The 16,712-nt window shown below is 34.2% G+C and overlaps 2 protein-coding genes across 2 annotated transcripts; one reads left to right on the top strand and one right to left on the bottom strand.

Moving 5' to 3' along the window:
* Window positions 1-651: 651 nt before the first annotated feature.
* On the bottom strand, window positions 652-2,553 carry LOC111203725. Its single transcript, XM_022697724.1, has one exon. The coding sequence runs from the start codon at window positions 2,551-2,553 to the stop codon at window positions 652-654; it is 1,902 nt and encodes a 633-aa protein (XP_022553445.1).
* A 6,841-nt stretch (window positions 2,554-9,394) lies between these two features.
* BNAC03G45690D lies at window positions 9,395-11,728 on the top strand. Its single transcript, XM_013885739.2, has 3 exons — window positions 9,395-9,590; window positions 10,656-10,998; window positions 11,389-11,728. The coding sequence occupies exons 1-3, from the start codon at window positions 9,395-9,397 to the stop codon at window positions 11,726-11,728; spliced, it is 879 nt and encodes a 292-aa protein (XP_013741193.1).
* Window positions 11,729-16,712: the final 4,984 nt, after the last annotated feature.

Here is a 16,712-nt window from a genome sequence, read left to right as displayed (position 1 = left end):
GGTGTAGAGCCAAGTGCTTTCTTCAGGTTTATGAAGGATTCAGATGCTAGTGAAGACAAGAGGAAATTTTCTTTTTTCAAGAGGTGACTGAGAGGTTTGGCCACAGAGTTGTACCCTTTGATGAAGCGTCTGTAGTACTTTGTCAGTCCCAAGAAACTTTGTAGTTGCTTCTGTGTCGTAGGGACTGGCCATTTACTAATCACTTCGATCTTTTTAGGATCAGTACTGACGCCCTCTGACGAGATGAAGTGGCCAAGGTATTCGATCTTTGTAGCGCCGAAAGTGCATTTGGAGAGCTTGAGGTACAGCTGCTGATGCTTCAGGAGCATGAAAACTTCAGTGAGATGCTCCAGGTGTTCTTCCCAAGTCTTGCTGTAAACGAGGATATCGTCAAAGAAGACTAGGACAAACTTGCGGGAGACGTCTTGAAAGACATGGTTCATTAGGTTTTGAAATGTGCAAGGAGCATTTGTCAAGCCGAAAGGCATGACAAGGTATTCAAAGTGCCCATTGTGGGTTTTGAAAGCTGTCTTGTAAACGTCTGCTTCAAACATTCGAAGTTGATGAAAGCCGGCTCGCAGATCAAGCTTCGAGAAGTACTTAGCTCCACCGAGTTCGTCCAGGAGATCTTCAAGCAGAGGAATATGGTATTTATCCTTTATTGTCTGCTTGTTTAAGCCTCTGTAGTCCACACAAAGTCTCCAGGTACCGTCTCTTCTTGACTAGTACGATAGGAGAGGCGTAGGGGCTAGAGCTATGCTGAATGATCCCTTGAGTCATCATCTCTTTGATCATCACGTCGATATTGTCTTTTTGCAGGGAAGAGTACCGGTAAGGTCTCAAGTTCACAGGGTTTGAACCCGCAAGGAGAGGAATTTGGTGATCAAAGCCTTCGCGAAAAGGTGGGAGGGATGATGGTTCCTCGAAGATGTCTGAGAAGGAATCAAGGAGATACAGCAAGTCAGGGTCGTCAGCGTTTGTTGTTGCAGTTGCTGAGATGTGGGAAAAGAGTAACTCAGAGGTGAAGTTATCATCCTTAGTGTCCTCAGTAGCCACTTCTCGAATCTGTATCAGAGCGATCTGCGGCTCTTGCAACAGCAGTTTGTTCAAGCTGGAACCTTTGATGACCTTGCCACTTGTCTTTACAACACCACGTAGCACGTGCTTAGTACCCAACAAGGTGAATTCCATCCTTAAGCTTAGGAAATCCCACAGAATGGGCCCGAGGGTGCAGAGCCATTGAACTCCCAAAACAAAGTCATAGCAGTCGAGAGGAACCGTTCTGAACTCAGTAGTGAAGGTGGATCCTTGAACCGACCATGTGAAAGCAGAGAACTTGTATTTTGTGATGAGAGTTCCACCTGTAGCGGCTTTGACAGACATAGGTTTTGTCGACTCAAGCTTGCAACCGATATGGTTAGCAATGTTGATGTCAACGAAGTTGTGAGTGCTCCCCGGGTCGACCAGAATGTGGAGCTTTGTCTTGCCATAGTAACCTATCATCCTCATGCAGTTGTAGGATGTAGAACCGTCCAAGGCGTTGATAGATATGACAGGTGTGTCTTTAGGTTGCTCATCAGTTGGAGCAGGGGTTGCCACAACGTCATTTTGCTCACTCTCTGAGGAGCTGTCATCATCCTCACACTCCATGACGAAGATTTGGGACCGTTTGTGCTTAAGCTGATGACCTGGTGTGAAAGTTTCATCGCAAAACATACAAAGGCCTTTGGATCTTCTGTCTTGCATCTCTTGGTAAGAGTATTTGCGAGGAGGTTTATCTGAAGCGTTGCGGGGAATGAAACCGGTTTTGGTAGTCGTTGAGGTATCAGTGTTTTGTAACAGGGGTGTGGAACTGGGTGGTTTAGAGGAGCGTTGGTAAGGGGAAGGATTGAAGAGGGCTCTTTGTGGTTTAGTAGGGGCGTGGGAAAGGGAGGATTCGTGTAACGCAGCGATCTTAACAGCACCAGAGATGGTAGTGACCTCAAATTGTCGTGTGTGAAGTGACAGGTGAGGGTTCATGTTGGCTAGGAAGATGCTAAGGGTGTGGGCTTCAGGTAGGACAAGGCGCATCCAAGCTGTCTCAAACTTGTCGCGGTAGTCAACAACGGAGTCAGATCCTTGTTTTAGTGCGACGAGCTCAGCGAGGGGGTCGTCAAATAACTCGCAGAAACGAGCGGAGATGGCGATAATGTAGTCAGTCCAAGAGGGGAACAAGCCAAACCTAGTGGTCATGTAGTTGGTATGCCACTCAGTTGCTTTCCCTCTGAGATGCATAGCAGCCAAACGAATTTTGAGTTCCTGCGGTGTGTCATCAATGTCGAAGAACTGCTCACATTTAGATAACCAATCACGGAGTTCGGTGCCGTCGAACGCCAGGAAGGAAATCTTAGAGAGGCGAGAGGTTAAGCCGCCGTAGTTTTGTCGTGGTGGGGGTGGAAAAGGGTCAGGGGGGTCTGGGAGATGGTGGGGACAGTGGGTGAAAGGTGTTGGTGGTGGGTTTTGGTCGGGGTTGTTGGGGATGGGTGTCGGAGGGTGGGAAGGTCCAGGGTCCATCGGGGGTTTAGTGTTGATAGTTTAGGGTTTAGTGTTGATGGTTTATGGTTTAGGGTTAATGTTTTGGGGCTTAGAGTTGAAGGTTTAGGGTTTAGGGTTTAGGGTTTAGGGTTTAGAGTTGATGTTTTGGGGTTTAGGGTTTAGAGTTGATGTTTCAGGGTTGTGGGTTCGTATTTCAAAAAAAAAGGGTTTAGGATTGAAAGTTTAGGGTTTAGGGTTTATAGTTGATGTTTTGGGGTTTAGGGTTTAGAGTTGATGTTTTGGGGTTTAGGGTTCGTATTTAAAAAAAATAGGGTTTAGGATTGATGGTTTAGGGTTTAGAGTTGAGTTTTAGGGTTTAGGGTTTGAATTTCAGTATAATTCGAAAAAAATTAAAAAAATTATTTTTTATTTTTCTGGATTTTTATTTATTTAAATATTTATTTATTATATATATAAAGAACAAGGGCATAAGAGTCTTTTGTCATTTAACGAAGAATGTATTTTTGAAAATGTCCCTTTGGTGATGGTAAAAATGAAAAGTGATAGCATGAAAGTGGTAAACATGTGATTTACCCAAAACAATTTGGCCCAAATGAAACCATAACTTAAGATAATAATGAAGTGCATGATGACACATGGTCAACTCGTGGCTTCATCTCTTCCAGTCCGCAAAGGAAGTAGGTGGTGCCGAAAAACTCGTTGGAGAACTTGCCGATCTTCATCTCGAACTTGCTTGAGGCTGCTAGCATGTTCTTCTTGCCTTCAATCTCCGTCGATCTCAAGGTCTTCTTCTCCAATTGCTAGAGTTTAATCTAGGGAAGAGATTCAATAGAATCAATGATAGAATCTTGTCACTAGCCCTTATAGTAGCTCCGACTCATCTGGATTTTGCTTTGAATCTTCAAAGTGCGTTCCAAATCGCAGGTGTTGATCATCGTGGAAATTTCACTCGTACTCAAAGCAAAGCATGACACCACCTCCGAATAAAAAAAACTGAGCATATCTAGCGAAGAAAAAAAACAAACCTCTCAATCAAACAGTATATTGAATAAAACAGAAGGAAAAGAACCAGGGCCGGCTCACTATTACCAAGGGCCTTGGGCAAAATAATTGTTAGGACCCTGCGATTAGCTAGTTTTGTAAGAACTTTAATTTTGACTCAATCACCACAACAATACACATTTCTATTAGGTATTTTAACTAGAGAAGTAGAAATATCATGTTTTATGCTGTCTAAATCTGGATCAAATATGCTATTTTAAAAATCAAAACCCCTAATATTATTAGCCCTGTTCGGGAACGCGCTACGCGCTAGTCGGACGGTCGGGTTGGACCTAGCGCGTAAAGAGAAAATCGGGGATTAATCGGAAATTATGCGGGGCGAAATTTTTGGACTGTTTACTATGTTATAAAACATGTTAATCTTTAATTGTATATAACATTAATACATTTTCATGTTTAAAATTGTATAAAACACACAAATAGAATATATAAACTTAATATAGTGTAATATTCATCAAAATTATGAATATAAATGATATTTATAAAATTTTAGATCAAATAAATAAATAAAAATATTATTAAAAATAAAAAAATAATAAAAAAAAATAGATTAGGCGGCCGCCTAGGTGGTTAGGCGGCCGCCTAAGCGGCTAGGTGGTCATCTAGGAGGTCTAGGCAGACAAAATCGGGTATCCGATTTTTTTAACCGATTTGACATAAATCGGGGCGGAAGAGTGACGCGCCGATTTTTAGAACATGGATTATTACAGTTAGACTAGATCCCGGGGTGGTGGCACTGACCGCCCTCCCTATTGAGCCGCCTATGAGAAGAACCAATCCAAAACTTTGTTTATGTTTCAACCCAAAACAGAGAAAGATAGGATTGATAAGCAAATCGATTTAGGTGAAACTACTACACATCAAAATTTCTTATACGAACTGAACATCGCCATATAGATCGAACACAAAAATCAAAAAGATTTTATCTCATCCCCTATGAAAAATTGTAATCGTGTGAATAGGAGATTGAGAGAGTTATTCTCTCACTAAGAAAGAAAGAGAGCTATTTGTAATATTATCTTCCTAATATTATTAATCTTCTTCGAGATAATATCAGTAGAGACCAAGAAGCAATATATGAAAATAATACTATAAAAAGTCAGAGAAGATTAAAAATGTTACAAAGATTAATAATATTAGGTTATTTAACCGCGCTACGCGCGGATTTGGTTTGATCAAATTAAATAGGTACATATATAATATGCTTAAGAAAATTATGTTTAAAAGTAATAAATTAAGAGTCATAATTTGATTTTCTTAGTGATCTTCATGTATTTGTATCTTTAGATATTGTGTTATGTTGCTGCTCAAAAAAAGGTTTTGTGTTCTTTTTTGTTCTTAGAGACAAAAAAAAAACTTAGTCAATTATTTTGTGGTGAATAATTTACATAAATATTATTTTAAGGGAAAATTCTACAAAATATTTCAACTAAATTTCATTAATTTCATTAATTATTTTTTTACTATTAGTTTAATACTTCAAATAATTTTTTTGGTTCATATCTATCCATTAATTTTTTAATATTGTGCTCATTTTATTATTCAAACTATGTATACTTGAATAAAAATATTAATAAGTTTCAAATCAAATTATAAAATTTTCTAAATTCAAACCAAATATTAAACAATTTCTATTTTGAATTTTAGCAATAAAATCAACTAAATTTTGGATGAATTTAAGAAAATTTGGAAAAAAAATATTTTGATTGGAAAATAAATGAATAAGTTTTAAGTTTCAGAAAACAAATTAAAGTTGATATTAACTAAAATTAAAAAAGTTTAAGATTATCCAAAATTTATTTTATATTCCTCTAAATTAACATAAAATTACAAATTTTAATATTTGGTTTTGAATTTTGTAGAGTTTTTTGTAGTTTTGTTTGAAACTTTTTAATAATTTTCATTAAAATGAGCATATCTTGAATATTAAAGTGGACATAATTTTAAAGTTAGTGTATTAAAATGAACAAAATAATTATTTGAAGTATTAAACTTGGTTGAAAATAATTCGGGTATTATAAATGTAACAAAGTTTACTTAAGGTAGTTTTATAGAATTTCTCTTATTTTAAATCTTTTACAGTTGCAGACTTACATTTTAATCTTTACGATCAAAATAGAAATCAAAATTTATGAGAGCAGTAATCAAAATATATAGTTGTGGATGCAGAAATTCCTTTTATGTAAATTTTTTTTATAGAAATATAAAATTATATATGTTTTCCGTGCATATAATATTTTATTTAAATCATTTAAAAATTGAAAATCTGTGAATGTTTTGTATTTAAATTCTGTCAATCGAAATCATGTTTTCTCATTTTTGATATAGAAAAGCCAATTATATTAATAGTTTTGATATTTCTAGAAGATTGACTTCTCTTTTGGTAAGAAAAATGAAGAAATGTATTTAATGCATCTTATTCTAAACAGTATATATTAGTTTTATGAAGGTTTTGTTAGCTAGCTAGTTATTGTAATCTTCCTAACCACATAACTATAACACTTAGAAGATAAGTGATAATATGAGATGTTATAAGAATCCTCAGGTTCATCAAAGGTTTTCTTTCAAGAAACGAACCTTGAAAGTGTAAAATATAAATGAACATTTGATCTAATAAAGTTCCATTTCTAATTTTGTTTAGGGTAATAATTCTAAATTACAATAAAATAGAAAAGTTTAATGTTCTTAGTATTTTGTAGTTATAGGGTATTAATTGCTAATAAGGCTAAAAGAAAAATAAAATTAAACTAATATCTCTAAGCATTACATATTGCAGTATAATGATAATATATAGATTCATACTGTTTTTTTTTCTTATTAAGATAAGCCATAAACTGTATTAATTAGCCAACACATATATGATCCTAGAAAGCACATACAATAAACGATATATGATTGTTGTAAAAATAATGCATAAGTGTATTAAAATCATTAGAATCTTGTTTTACATTCACCAAGCCTCTCAAATCTCAGTGCATCAGTTGAACAACATTCTCCAGACTTCATCATATTCCCAATCTCCCGCCTCGGTTCACCACTCTCCATATGTCGATACCCCTCTTTATATATACTGCCAAAAAGAGTGGTTTCAGCCCCTTTCAAGCATCGCTTGTAACTGAGTTCGAGCTTCAGCAGAAACACAAAACCTTCACCATCCTCTGCGGTTGTTGAGGTCTGTCGGAACTGAGGAGAAGCAGATGACCACAATGTCAGAGTGTTTAATGAATTAAGCCACGTGCTTCTTTCCCAAGTTCCATACATTTTCTGGAGTCCCCGTGCCTCAGTCTTTGAGTTACGTTACTCACTGCATTCTGGCTAAAACCATATCTCAACCAACACCACTGACTAATATCTATACTGGTCTTGGAGATATGAATCGTACTCCCGTGTTGTTGCTTCCACTATGAGCCACCAAAAAGCAACCTATAGAGACTCACTTGTTTTCAAGGAGGGAAGCACATGTTAAACTTGAGAAAGATTGTGTTCAACTCCAATGTCATTATGTCAAGAAGATGATCCAAAGAGTGCGTGCTTGAATAAAACGCCAAGCGCCTTGCAGTGGATGCCACTCATCTTTGTCTCAATGAGTTGGTGTGAACTGCGCCAATGCCCTTTCCATCTAAAAAAAAGTTCAATACTCGCATCAAACTTACGATAGCTAGGTCATGTGTGAACACAAACTCGTATGTTTGACCATCAAATTGGTGTGGTCTAGCTAAACATGCCAACCCAAATCCCTACAATAAAAAGGTATAAGATATAAGTTCTATATAACAACTTAGATTTAAGATATAGAATGGCAAGGCTTTTCAAGGATCATACCAAATCAATTGCATATCAATATATCCAGAACAATACTCTCTCACCAGAATTAGTTAAAATTTGGAAACATTATCTGCTCAATTGATCAAAAAAGGTCCGCTGCAAAATATTGATGTTGACAGGTTAAAAGAAGCTCAAAGAAGTGGTGTCTAAGAAATAAGAAAACACGTACTCATGCGATTGCACATGAACCAAAAGATGCCGCATAGTTGCTATCTCCGCTTCGTTAAGGATGGGACGCTCAATGAGAGTCTGTCCATTGACCAGCTTCATGTGTCCAACAACATCTATTACATTGTTCACAAAGAGTATAAGTTAGATGGCTCCAAAATAAAATGTCTAAGTTTTTATTATCACATGAAATTGAAACAGAAATCCTATTTATGCTAAGCTACGCTTTGATGCTCGACAAAATCCAAGGGCGAAGGTTAATAAGTTGTGCTAGTTAACAATACAAACCGTATTTCATTCATCGACAGGTTGCTATTCCAAAAGTTACTTCAGAGAAGTATTATAAATAGTATTAAGACAAACCAAAACTCTTAAAAAACTTGAAAAAATTACTTCACTTTACTTTAAAAAGAATAGAGATTTAATTATATAAGCAGGAAGAAAGGCTAAAAACTACACCCAATCATAAAACCATGTAACTCAGAGATGTATTGAAAATTTAGAGATCTCACCGTAGAGGTAAACTGATCCTTGTTTCATGTCAGGCAAATATATTTTAACACGTCCTGATGGAATGAATCCTTGAATAATAGTTCCCTGAAGAAGATGTAAAAATTAACATAAGACAGAAGGAAAATATATAAGACAACTATGTTTAACGATATATTAAAGCAGTGGAAAATATATAAAATCAGTGGAAACACGACCACGTTTAACAATATATAAAATCAGTGGAAAATATAGGAAACTAAATTTTGGAGGATTCACAAACCTGTTCGTCGATGAGGAGCATTTTCAGACCAATAAGTTTTTTTTCAGTGGGTTTCGGACCTCCCAGAAATGGATCAGACGGTAGCGTATCTGGGTTTCGTGGGGACCTAGTGATATATCTCTGAAGAACATAACTTCCTGATCATTGGCCATGCTAGAGCTTGAGATCGATTTGAGGAGATTTGAGTGTTTTGGTTTGTAGCAAAGGAAAGAAAAAACAGTAGTATATAAAGAATGAGAAAGGGAGGGATGCGAAACGAAGTCATAAAGAGTGAAGTTAACAAAACTATTGATTGATAAGAAGTGAGATCGCAGTAACGGAGGTCACAAGAACTCGAAGCGGAGAAGACGAAGTGTCTGAGGGGAAGGCGATAGAAGCTGCCATCGTTTCAGAAGTTAGGGTTACTGAAGTGGGCTCTTTTTTTGCCAGAGTTAAGCAGTTTAAAACCATAGAAGAAGCCCAAAATTGAGTAAACGACGTGTAAAATAACTTATCCCTAATTGGATGATTTTTTAAGCCTACATGTCATAGCTCTCCTTTGAGTTTATTGTGCTTTTAGTATGTAAGATTAGGAAGAGACGAAATCAGTAAAGATAAAAAATCAATTAATAATTATTTTAAAAATGTCAAAAAAGATTAAAAAGTCAGAAGATTAATAATACTAGAAAGAAATGAAACCAGTAGAGATAAAGAAGCAATAAATGGAAATGATATCATAGAGAGAAATAAAAAAAAGTCAAGAAGAAAATCAAAAGTTTCTGTGTAAAATAAAGATTATTGGGCTAAAAATATATAACCCATACCATAATAGATTATGTGGTCTCTAATAACAAGATATGGTTTTGTTTAATTTGTCAAAAAAAAAGATGGTTTTGTTTAAGATAATAGAAGTATAAATATAATGTTAACATATGGTCAGCAGAAAGGATATATACTACTCACAAAGCTTTTCCACCACAAAAAACAAAATTCAGATTTCAACAAAGAAGTTCTGAGATTTGGGTTTGTTATTGTTAAAGATATATTACAGTGATGAATTTAGGGAGTAATAACAACAATGAACGCAAACAATTCGCCTTTGACCTCAACGTCAAACCTGTTGAGGATGACAATTCCGATTTTCCCGAAAACTCAGATTTGTGTACGATTTGTCTCGAGCCGTTGGTCAACACACGGGACGATCGTCGAACATTTGTTACGCTAAGATGTGGCCATAAGTTTCATCTCGGTACGTAATTATATTTTTAATTTACCAAGAAATTTTAAATGTTTGAATGAGTATTTATATTTTAGTTATGTAAAACAATTCCCTTTCAATTCGTTTGCAGAATTGTGGGTCCTTAGTTTCTTAAGTCGTGCTAATATTCTCTGATGCCTCTTGTTGTAAATATTCCTGTTTTGGAACGCGCTAGGCGCTAGTCGGGTGGTCGGGTTGGGTCTAGTGCCTAAAGAAAAAATCGGGGATTAATCGAAAATTATGCGGGGCGGAATTTTTAGATTGTTTACTATTTTATAAAACATGTTAATCTTTAATTGTGTATAACATTAATACATTTTCATGTTTAAGATTGTATAAAACACACAAATAGAATATATAAACTTAATATAGTGTAATTTTCATCAAAATTATGAATATAAATGATATTTATAAAATTTTAGATCAAATAAATAAATAAAAATATTATTAAAAATAAAAAAAATAAAATAAAATAAAATAAAAAATAAATAAAAAAAATAGATTAGGCGGCCGCCTAGGCGGCTAGGCGGTCATTTAGGCGGCTAGGCGGTCTAGGCGGAAAAAAATCGGATATCCGATTTTTTAAACCGATTTGGTATAAATCGGGGCGGAAAAGTGACGCGTAACGCCTAGGCGGCCGAGTTTTAGAACAGGGGTAAAAATACGTACTTTGGATTGATTTTTGTATAATATTTTCTTTATTTGTGTGGACAAAATTGTATAAGATTGTCTATGATGTGATATTTTGGGCCATATATATTTTATTAAAAGAAGATGAAACTTATATTAAAGTTGCATTAACTCATAACTTTTTGTTCTATGCCACACACAATCTATGTGTTTTAGTCGAGAAAAAATGTCCTAGCAAATAAGATATTATTTAGGGCATTAGTGAGAGATAGCTTGCATACAATGTTAATTGTACATTTTACTTAGCATAGATCATACAGTCATGTGTATCAGGAGCTTAAATAGCTTTCTTTTTTTCTTATGCGCTATTGTTATTTTGTAGAAACGGTTAATGATTTTGTCTTGACATTTTTCCTTTGTGTATAGATTGTATTGGTTCAGCCTTTAATGCAAAGGGCTTTATGCAATGCCCAAACTGTATGCAAATAGAACCAGGTCAATGGCGATATGCAACCAACCCTCCAATCCCAAATATTAGTGAGGGTGACTGGCTTACCGAAGAAGAAGATGATGATGCAAACAGTGATAGGGCTACACAATCTTCTCTTGCTGCTTCTCTCGGTCCATATTTCAATAGCCACAGGATCACCGCCATAGAGGAAGTCCAACAGAGGGCTCCACCATCTCGTCAATTGACTTTCTCAAGGGTTTTAGAGCCTGGGGTGATGGCAGGGAGACACTATCTTGCACATCCATCTTTCCACCACAAGTAATGTTTTCCTGCCTTCAACTTTATTTAATAAGAAAATCCGTGTTTATATCCTTTTTGTCATAATCTATACAAATGAAAACTAATTTATACAAATGAAAAACTGGGCGACATCTGCTTAAAATATCACAAGAAGAGAATTTTAATCATTTTTGGATAAAATTTGTAGATTTTGCTTTACTTCAAACCCTAGTTTTTTAACATTATAGTGTGGTGTAGTGGTAAATTTAGAAGATGCTTAGCTTATTTGTAAACTCTTCTCTCCGATTTGGACTTTCATTTATTGAATTTTACTCAATTATATACTCTTTTTTACTTAAAAGTTAAATTCATAGTTAAAAGCAAAAAAATGAGTTCATATTAATAGATGAAATCTTTACCTTTTTGCAGTCCCTCAGTACGCAATGCCCCACTGTTTCCGCCTTATCCAAACACCGGCACACTGCAAGTTAACGGGATTCCAGCAGCACTCTTGGGCGATTCATCTGCACCAGTTATGTTTTCGTCTGGTAGGGAACAAGTGGCTGGAGGAATCTCACATTCTTGGACTAGTTTTACGTATGAGACGCCGAGGGGTTTTCCCAGCAGTAGCCGTGGAGGCGGAACAAGTGTTAATGACGGTGACGGCATTGGAGTAAGCAGCAGTAATGGTGGAACAGGTGGAGGTGGAAACGGTGACTGTAATGGAATAAGTGGTGGTAACAACTTAAGCGGCTGCAGACCTGCTTAAGCAATTCTGTTTAGTTCATTACATTCTCATGAATCTTTGATAAAAGAAAGTGAACTTGGTCTTTTCTTAATGATTTCAGAAAACTTGAGACTATTTCAGTTTATTATATTTTGGTTTTTTTTTTTGTCAACAAAGTTTTTTTATAGATAGCCTACTCCCCAACATTGGAATAAAAGTTCAATACAAATGATAACCAAGCTAAACGAGCTAAGAAACCGCTGCTACAAAAGCCGCGGGAAATACAAATATAACCGATAGAAGCAAACATTATACATAGACAATAAGAGACGTGGAGAAGTCTTCTAAACTCAAAGCTAATATTGGTGAAAAATGAAAATCATGCCGTAGAAATTAGAGAGTATAGAAGCTCTCGTCCAAGATATTTTCTCAACCTCCACATGTGACATTTCTGATTCCCTTTTACTTGGATTTTGCAAATTCATGTGGTACATCACATATCAGTTTTGCAGCCTGTCAAATCTGAATAAGATAACCAGTCAGCTCAGTTTGGTTTGTCCTTTTGAAGTTAAAACCACAATCTATTGTTTCTTGTATATATCTCAGAACCCTCTTTGATTCCTACAGGATGTCTTCCTTGGTTGTAATAATCTCCTAGATATGTAGGAAGCAGTACTACCAAGATCCAGTCTAGCTGCTGCCAAATATAAAAGTCATCCTACTATACTACAATAAGCTTGGGATTTGTAAGTTCTGCACCTTCCTCATAATCTTTTCCATAAGATGTAAGAGGTGTATTAATACTCTTGCAGTTCTTGATTCAAAATTTGTTCAACAACTGCTGAGCATACTTCTTTTTACTTATAAATATTTTTTCTGGTGTGCAAATGATTTCAAAACCAAGAAATTACATTAGTTTTCCCAAGTAAGTCATCTCAAAAGCCTTTTAAATGTATGCATGAGTTGTTCAATCATGCTTTCATTTCTTTCGGTTATAATAAGATCATCGACATATGTATAGACTAATTACCATGATTTCTCCTCCGTGTTCTTGAATTCGTTGCTACATCACAATCACATATCCAGTATCCTTCTGATATGAATAATGCATTGATTTTTTCTATACCAACCTTATTGTGCTTGCTTTAATTCATATTAAGCCTTTTTCAATTTAAAGCATGTTTTTGACCCCTCTAGCTCATAGCCTAGTGGTTGTTCTACTTCTACATATAACGTACGTAATTTCTTTATTCAAAATGTGGAATTAACATCCACTTGATGCATATTCCATGTGTTTTGTGCAATAAGGACTATCAATGTTCTGATCATATAATGCTTGGGGTGTTCAGGAAAGACCTTCAACCCCAATCCAAGTTACTTATTCTGCAATATTCATATCTCCCGTATATAGCAAGTGCTGTAATTACCTAGACCTAGACCTAGAACGCTCCTCTGTAATTACCTAGACCTAGAAGGCTCTTCTGGAACAAAGGTTTCTACATATCACACTCCATATGTCTGATTAACAATATTACTATAGATCCAATCTATAGTAATATTGTTAATCAGACATATCACTTTTAGTTTCTGAATAAGCCCAATCGCATCAGTTTTCACGATGTAGATCCACTTGACTGTGAGCATTTTCTTGTCTGCAGGTGTTTCTGTGATTTCTCAGATATTGTTCTTGTTGATCACAATAATCTCAGCATCCATCACTTTCCTCCAATCTCTATGTTTCACAGCTTCATCAGTGATTCCAGGTTCCTCACATGTAAAGTAACATGCTTCGTGAGCTTATCTTCCTCATCATTACCTTGTTTTTCCTCTTCTTGATATATATTATTTGACATTCTCATTTTATACACCTTGCTTGATGAACAACTACTTCCTGATCCATATCCACTTAGTTGAAATGGTATAGGAATCTTTCTATTCCTTGTACATACTCTAGTTGTTGGCCATAGAATATCTTCTTGAGTTTCAGTACCTTTATTTTGAGATGTTATGCTACTGTTTGTTGAAATTTCAAGCTGCTCCTTTCTTTCTTCACTTGTTTTCCGATTCCAACCTGTACTTTCGTCAAGGACCCCTTTTTTTTTGTGCAACCGTCAAGGACACATATGCTTCTATCTTAAGGGGTTGAAGACTTTTTCTTAAATTATGTCAATTTAACCAATTTTAGTAAATCAGATGGATCTTCTTGTTGGATCGGGTTCTGACCTTGGTTCTTTCTTATCTGGACTCACAATAGGCTCTTCTGGATGGGCCAAGTGGTTTCATGAGAAAAGTTCTCCTGGTTGTTAAGTTACACTCACTCTACTGAACTCCTATCACCGGTAGCTCCTATATATCCAGGTTGCAGTTTGGTGGGGCTCTTGTAGAGCCATAATTCTAATTCTCCTCATTCCTTACTATCGGAGAGGGTTCCAGGAGACATTTCTAGAGGAGAGAGATGATGTCATTCTGGGAAATAGTAGAGTTGATAACCGCTTGTATATGCTGGAAAAGAGCCGCAAAAGAAAGGTTCTACAGTGTCCATGAATTGAACATAGCCAAGATCTTATCGAGTAGTTGCTGAAAATCTGTTTTTATCTTCTTTTTCTTTTTTTTTGAATTATATAGAGGTATCCCGACCCCACCGAAGTGAGTCCAGACTAGCCACGTTATCGGCCCATGTGTCGGTCTTTTGTCCTTGGCGATACCAAAATTTTAATTCTCCAGTGACCGGAACTCGAATTTAGGTGACTTCACTGTATTCGGCTTCGCCTTCACGTTAATCACCACTGGACTACAAGTCCTGGTTATCTGTTTTTATCTTTGACATAGCCAAGATCTTATCGAGACCTAATCAGTATGTCAATGTCTTTTATATTTTTTGGAACTACTTGATGGAAATCTGTTTTGTAGCAAATTGGGATCCAAATCTGACTTGTATCAAATTTACATCACTTAATAATGAAATATTGATTATTATTACAAAAATAACTTTCACCTTTATCATACATGCACCACCCAAATTGTGTTTTGGTGAACTTGATTCTGTTATTTCTTAATAATTTGCAAGAGATTCTCTTGAAATCCAACTTTAAAGTTTACTAGATCTTGACCGCACATGATTATTTTCATTTTTATACATATAAATATTTGATTTACATGATTAGTGGTATATAATTTTAATGTTTATCATATTACTAATAGTTTAATATAATTTATTGTTTCAAATTATTAATGATATCTCTCTTAGTAAAACATGAACATTAACTAAAACCTTATATGATGTGATATTTACGAAAAATTATGTTCAATTTGATATAACTTAGATATTAATTTCCCCTGTGTTAAATAAAAGATATTAATTTCCTTACGATTATACTTGTATTTTAGATTTAGGTCATACATATATGTTAATCGAATTATTTGTATGAATTAAATCTTTGACTGAATAACCTATATTAAGTGTAATTTATTAAAAGTTCGCTTCATTTAAATTATTAAATCGGAAATTGTAATGCATTGTGTTTGTTTTTGTCCTTTTAAACTTGAATTTTTTTCTTTATTATCTATATTTAGGTTTCTTATGTTGTCAATTGGTGATTTAGACTTTTATCCCCAAAACTCTTGGATTATTTACAATGAATCTTTCAATGTTAAACTTTTATTTGCAATTCTTCATCTATCATACATCATGTTATATAATTAACGCTTAAACCTACAATTACATTTGATAATAACTACACTGAAAACAAAAGTATTCACATGAAATATATTTTTCAATCGTTCATATGTTATTTATGTTAATGACATAAATTGATACAATATAGATTGCACATTCAAAACCGCACAAGATAAAAAAAAACAAAAACAATTACATTAATGAATAATATATGAATATGGACTATATAAAAATAAGCTTGATTATATTTTTGTAAACAAACAGCCATATACTTATATTATTGAAAAATAAAACTAAACCGACAACTATATTTAATAACAGAAACTGAATGTACTTTCAAAATAGCATTTGTAGACGGATCATTCATATTGATAGCATATTTTCAATAGTTTGGCACAAAATTCTAAATTAACAAATTCTAACTGTTTGATATGAAAGATTTAATTGAAATATATTATGTTACATTAATATCACAAATTTAATACAAAATTGTACATGAGTGTAATATAATTACAAAATTAATTAGATACTTAAAAGGTTTATTTTAGTAAAAATGAAATAGACATTTATATTATAATAATTACGAAATTAATTAAATATTTAAAAGGTTTGTTTTAAGTAAAAAAAGAAATATACATTTATATTTTAAATAAAAACGAAAGTAATTAAATAGTTTAAAATGTTTGTTTTGATGAAAAATAAAATATACATTTATACTGTAAATAAAAAGATATCAAAAGATTTTATCCAAATGTAATTCAGAGAAAATACGAGAATCTATTTGATTTTTTAGAATAGTTAAAATAATTCAAATATGTATAGAAAAATCTTTGAGGGGGGGGGGGGGAATATTCAATCTAAAATTTGAGGTGATTTGATTTTTAATGAGGTTTTAGATGATTTTAAGGAATTGTAGAGAATGAAATGATTTTTGTTAAACCAAACTAGAATATCACCTAAAACCATAGGATTTGAGTTTTAATTTTTTTAATTAATAAACTTTATCCAAACCCTCTAAAATCACTTGAAAACTTTAAAATTCCACAACTTAAAATATTTTCAATAACAATGTATTTTAGAGTATTTTATAAAATGTCAAGTTCAATAACACTGGATTTTAAATGAGCTTTTAAAATTCATGTTTCAATAACCATGGATTTGTCATTTTAACACAAATAACTTAAAACTCTCAATTGAATACACACCCCTTAAATAATTTTCTAAGGGATTGTCTAACATAAAAAATCATACATAAAATGATGTTGTTACTTCTATTTTAATATTTTAAAGGAATAGATTCTAGAATAATTGTTGTTCAACAACCCGACTAACGGATTTTAACACGATTTA

Source organism: Brassica napus, chromosome C3, assembly GCF_020379485.1.
Source record: "Brassica napus cultivar Da-Ae chromosome C3, Da-Ae, whole genome shotgun sequence".
Classification (NCBI taxonomy): Eukaryota; Viridiplantae; Streptophyta; class Magnoliopsida; order Brassicales; family Brassicaceae; genus Brassica; species Brassica napus.
The sequence above is the reverse complement of the archived record's forward strand: the minus strand, read 5'-3'. Positions and strand labels throughout refer to the sequence as shown.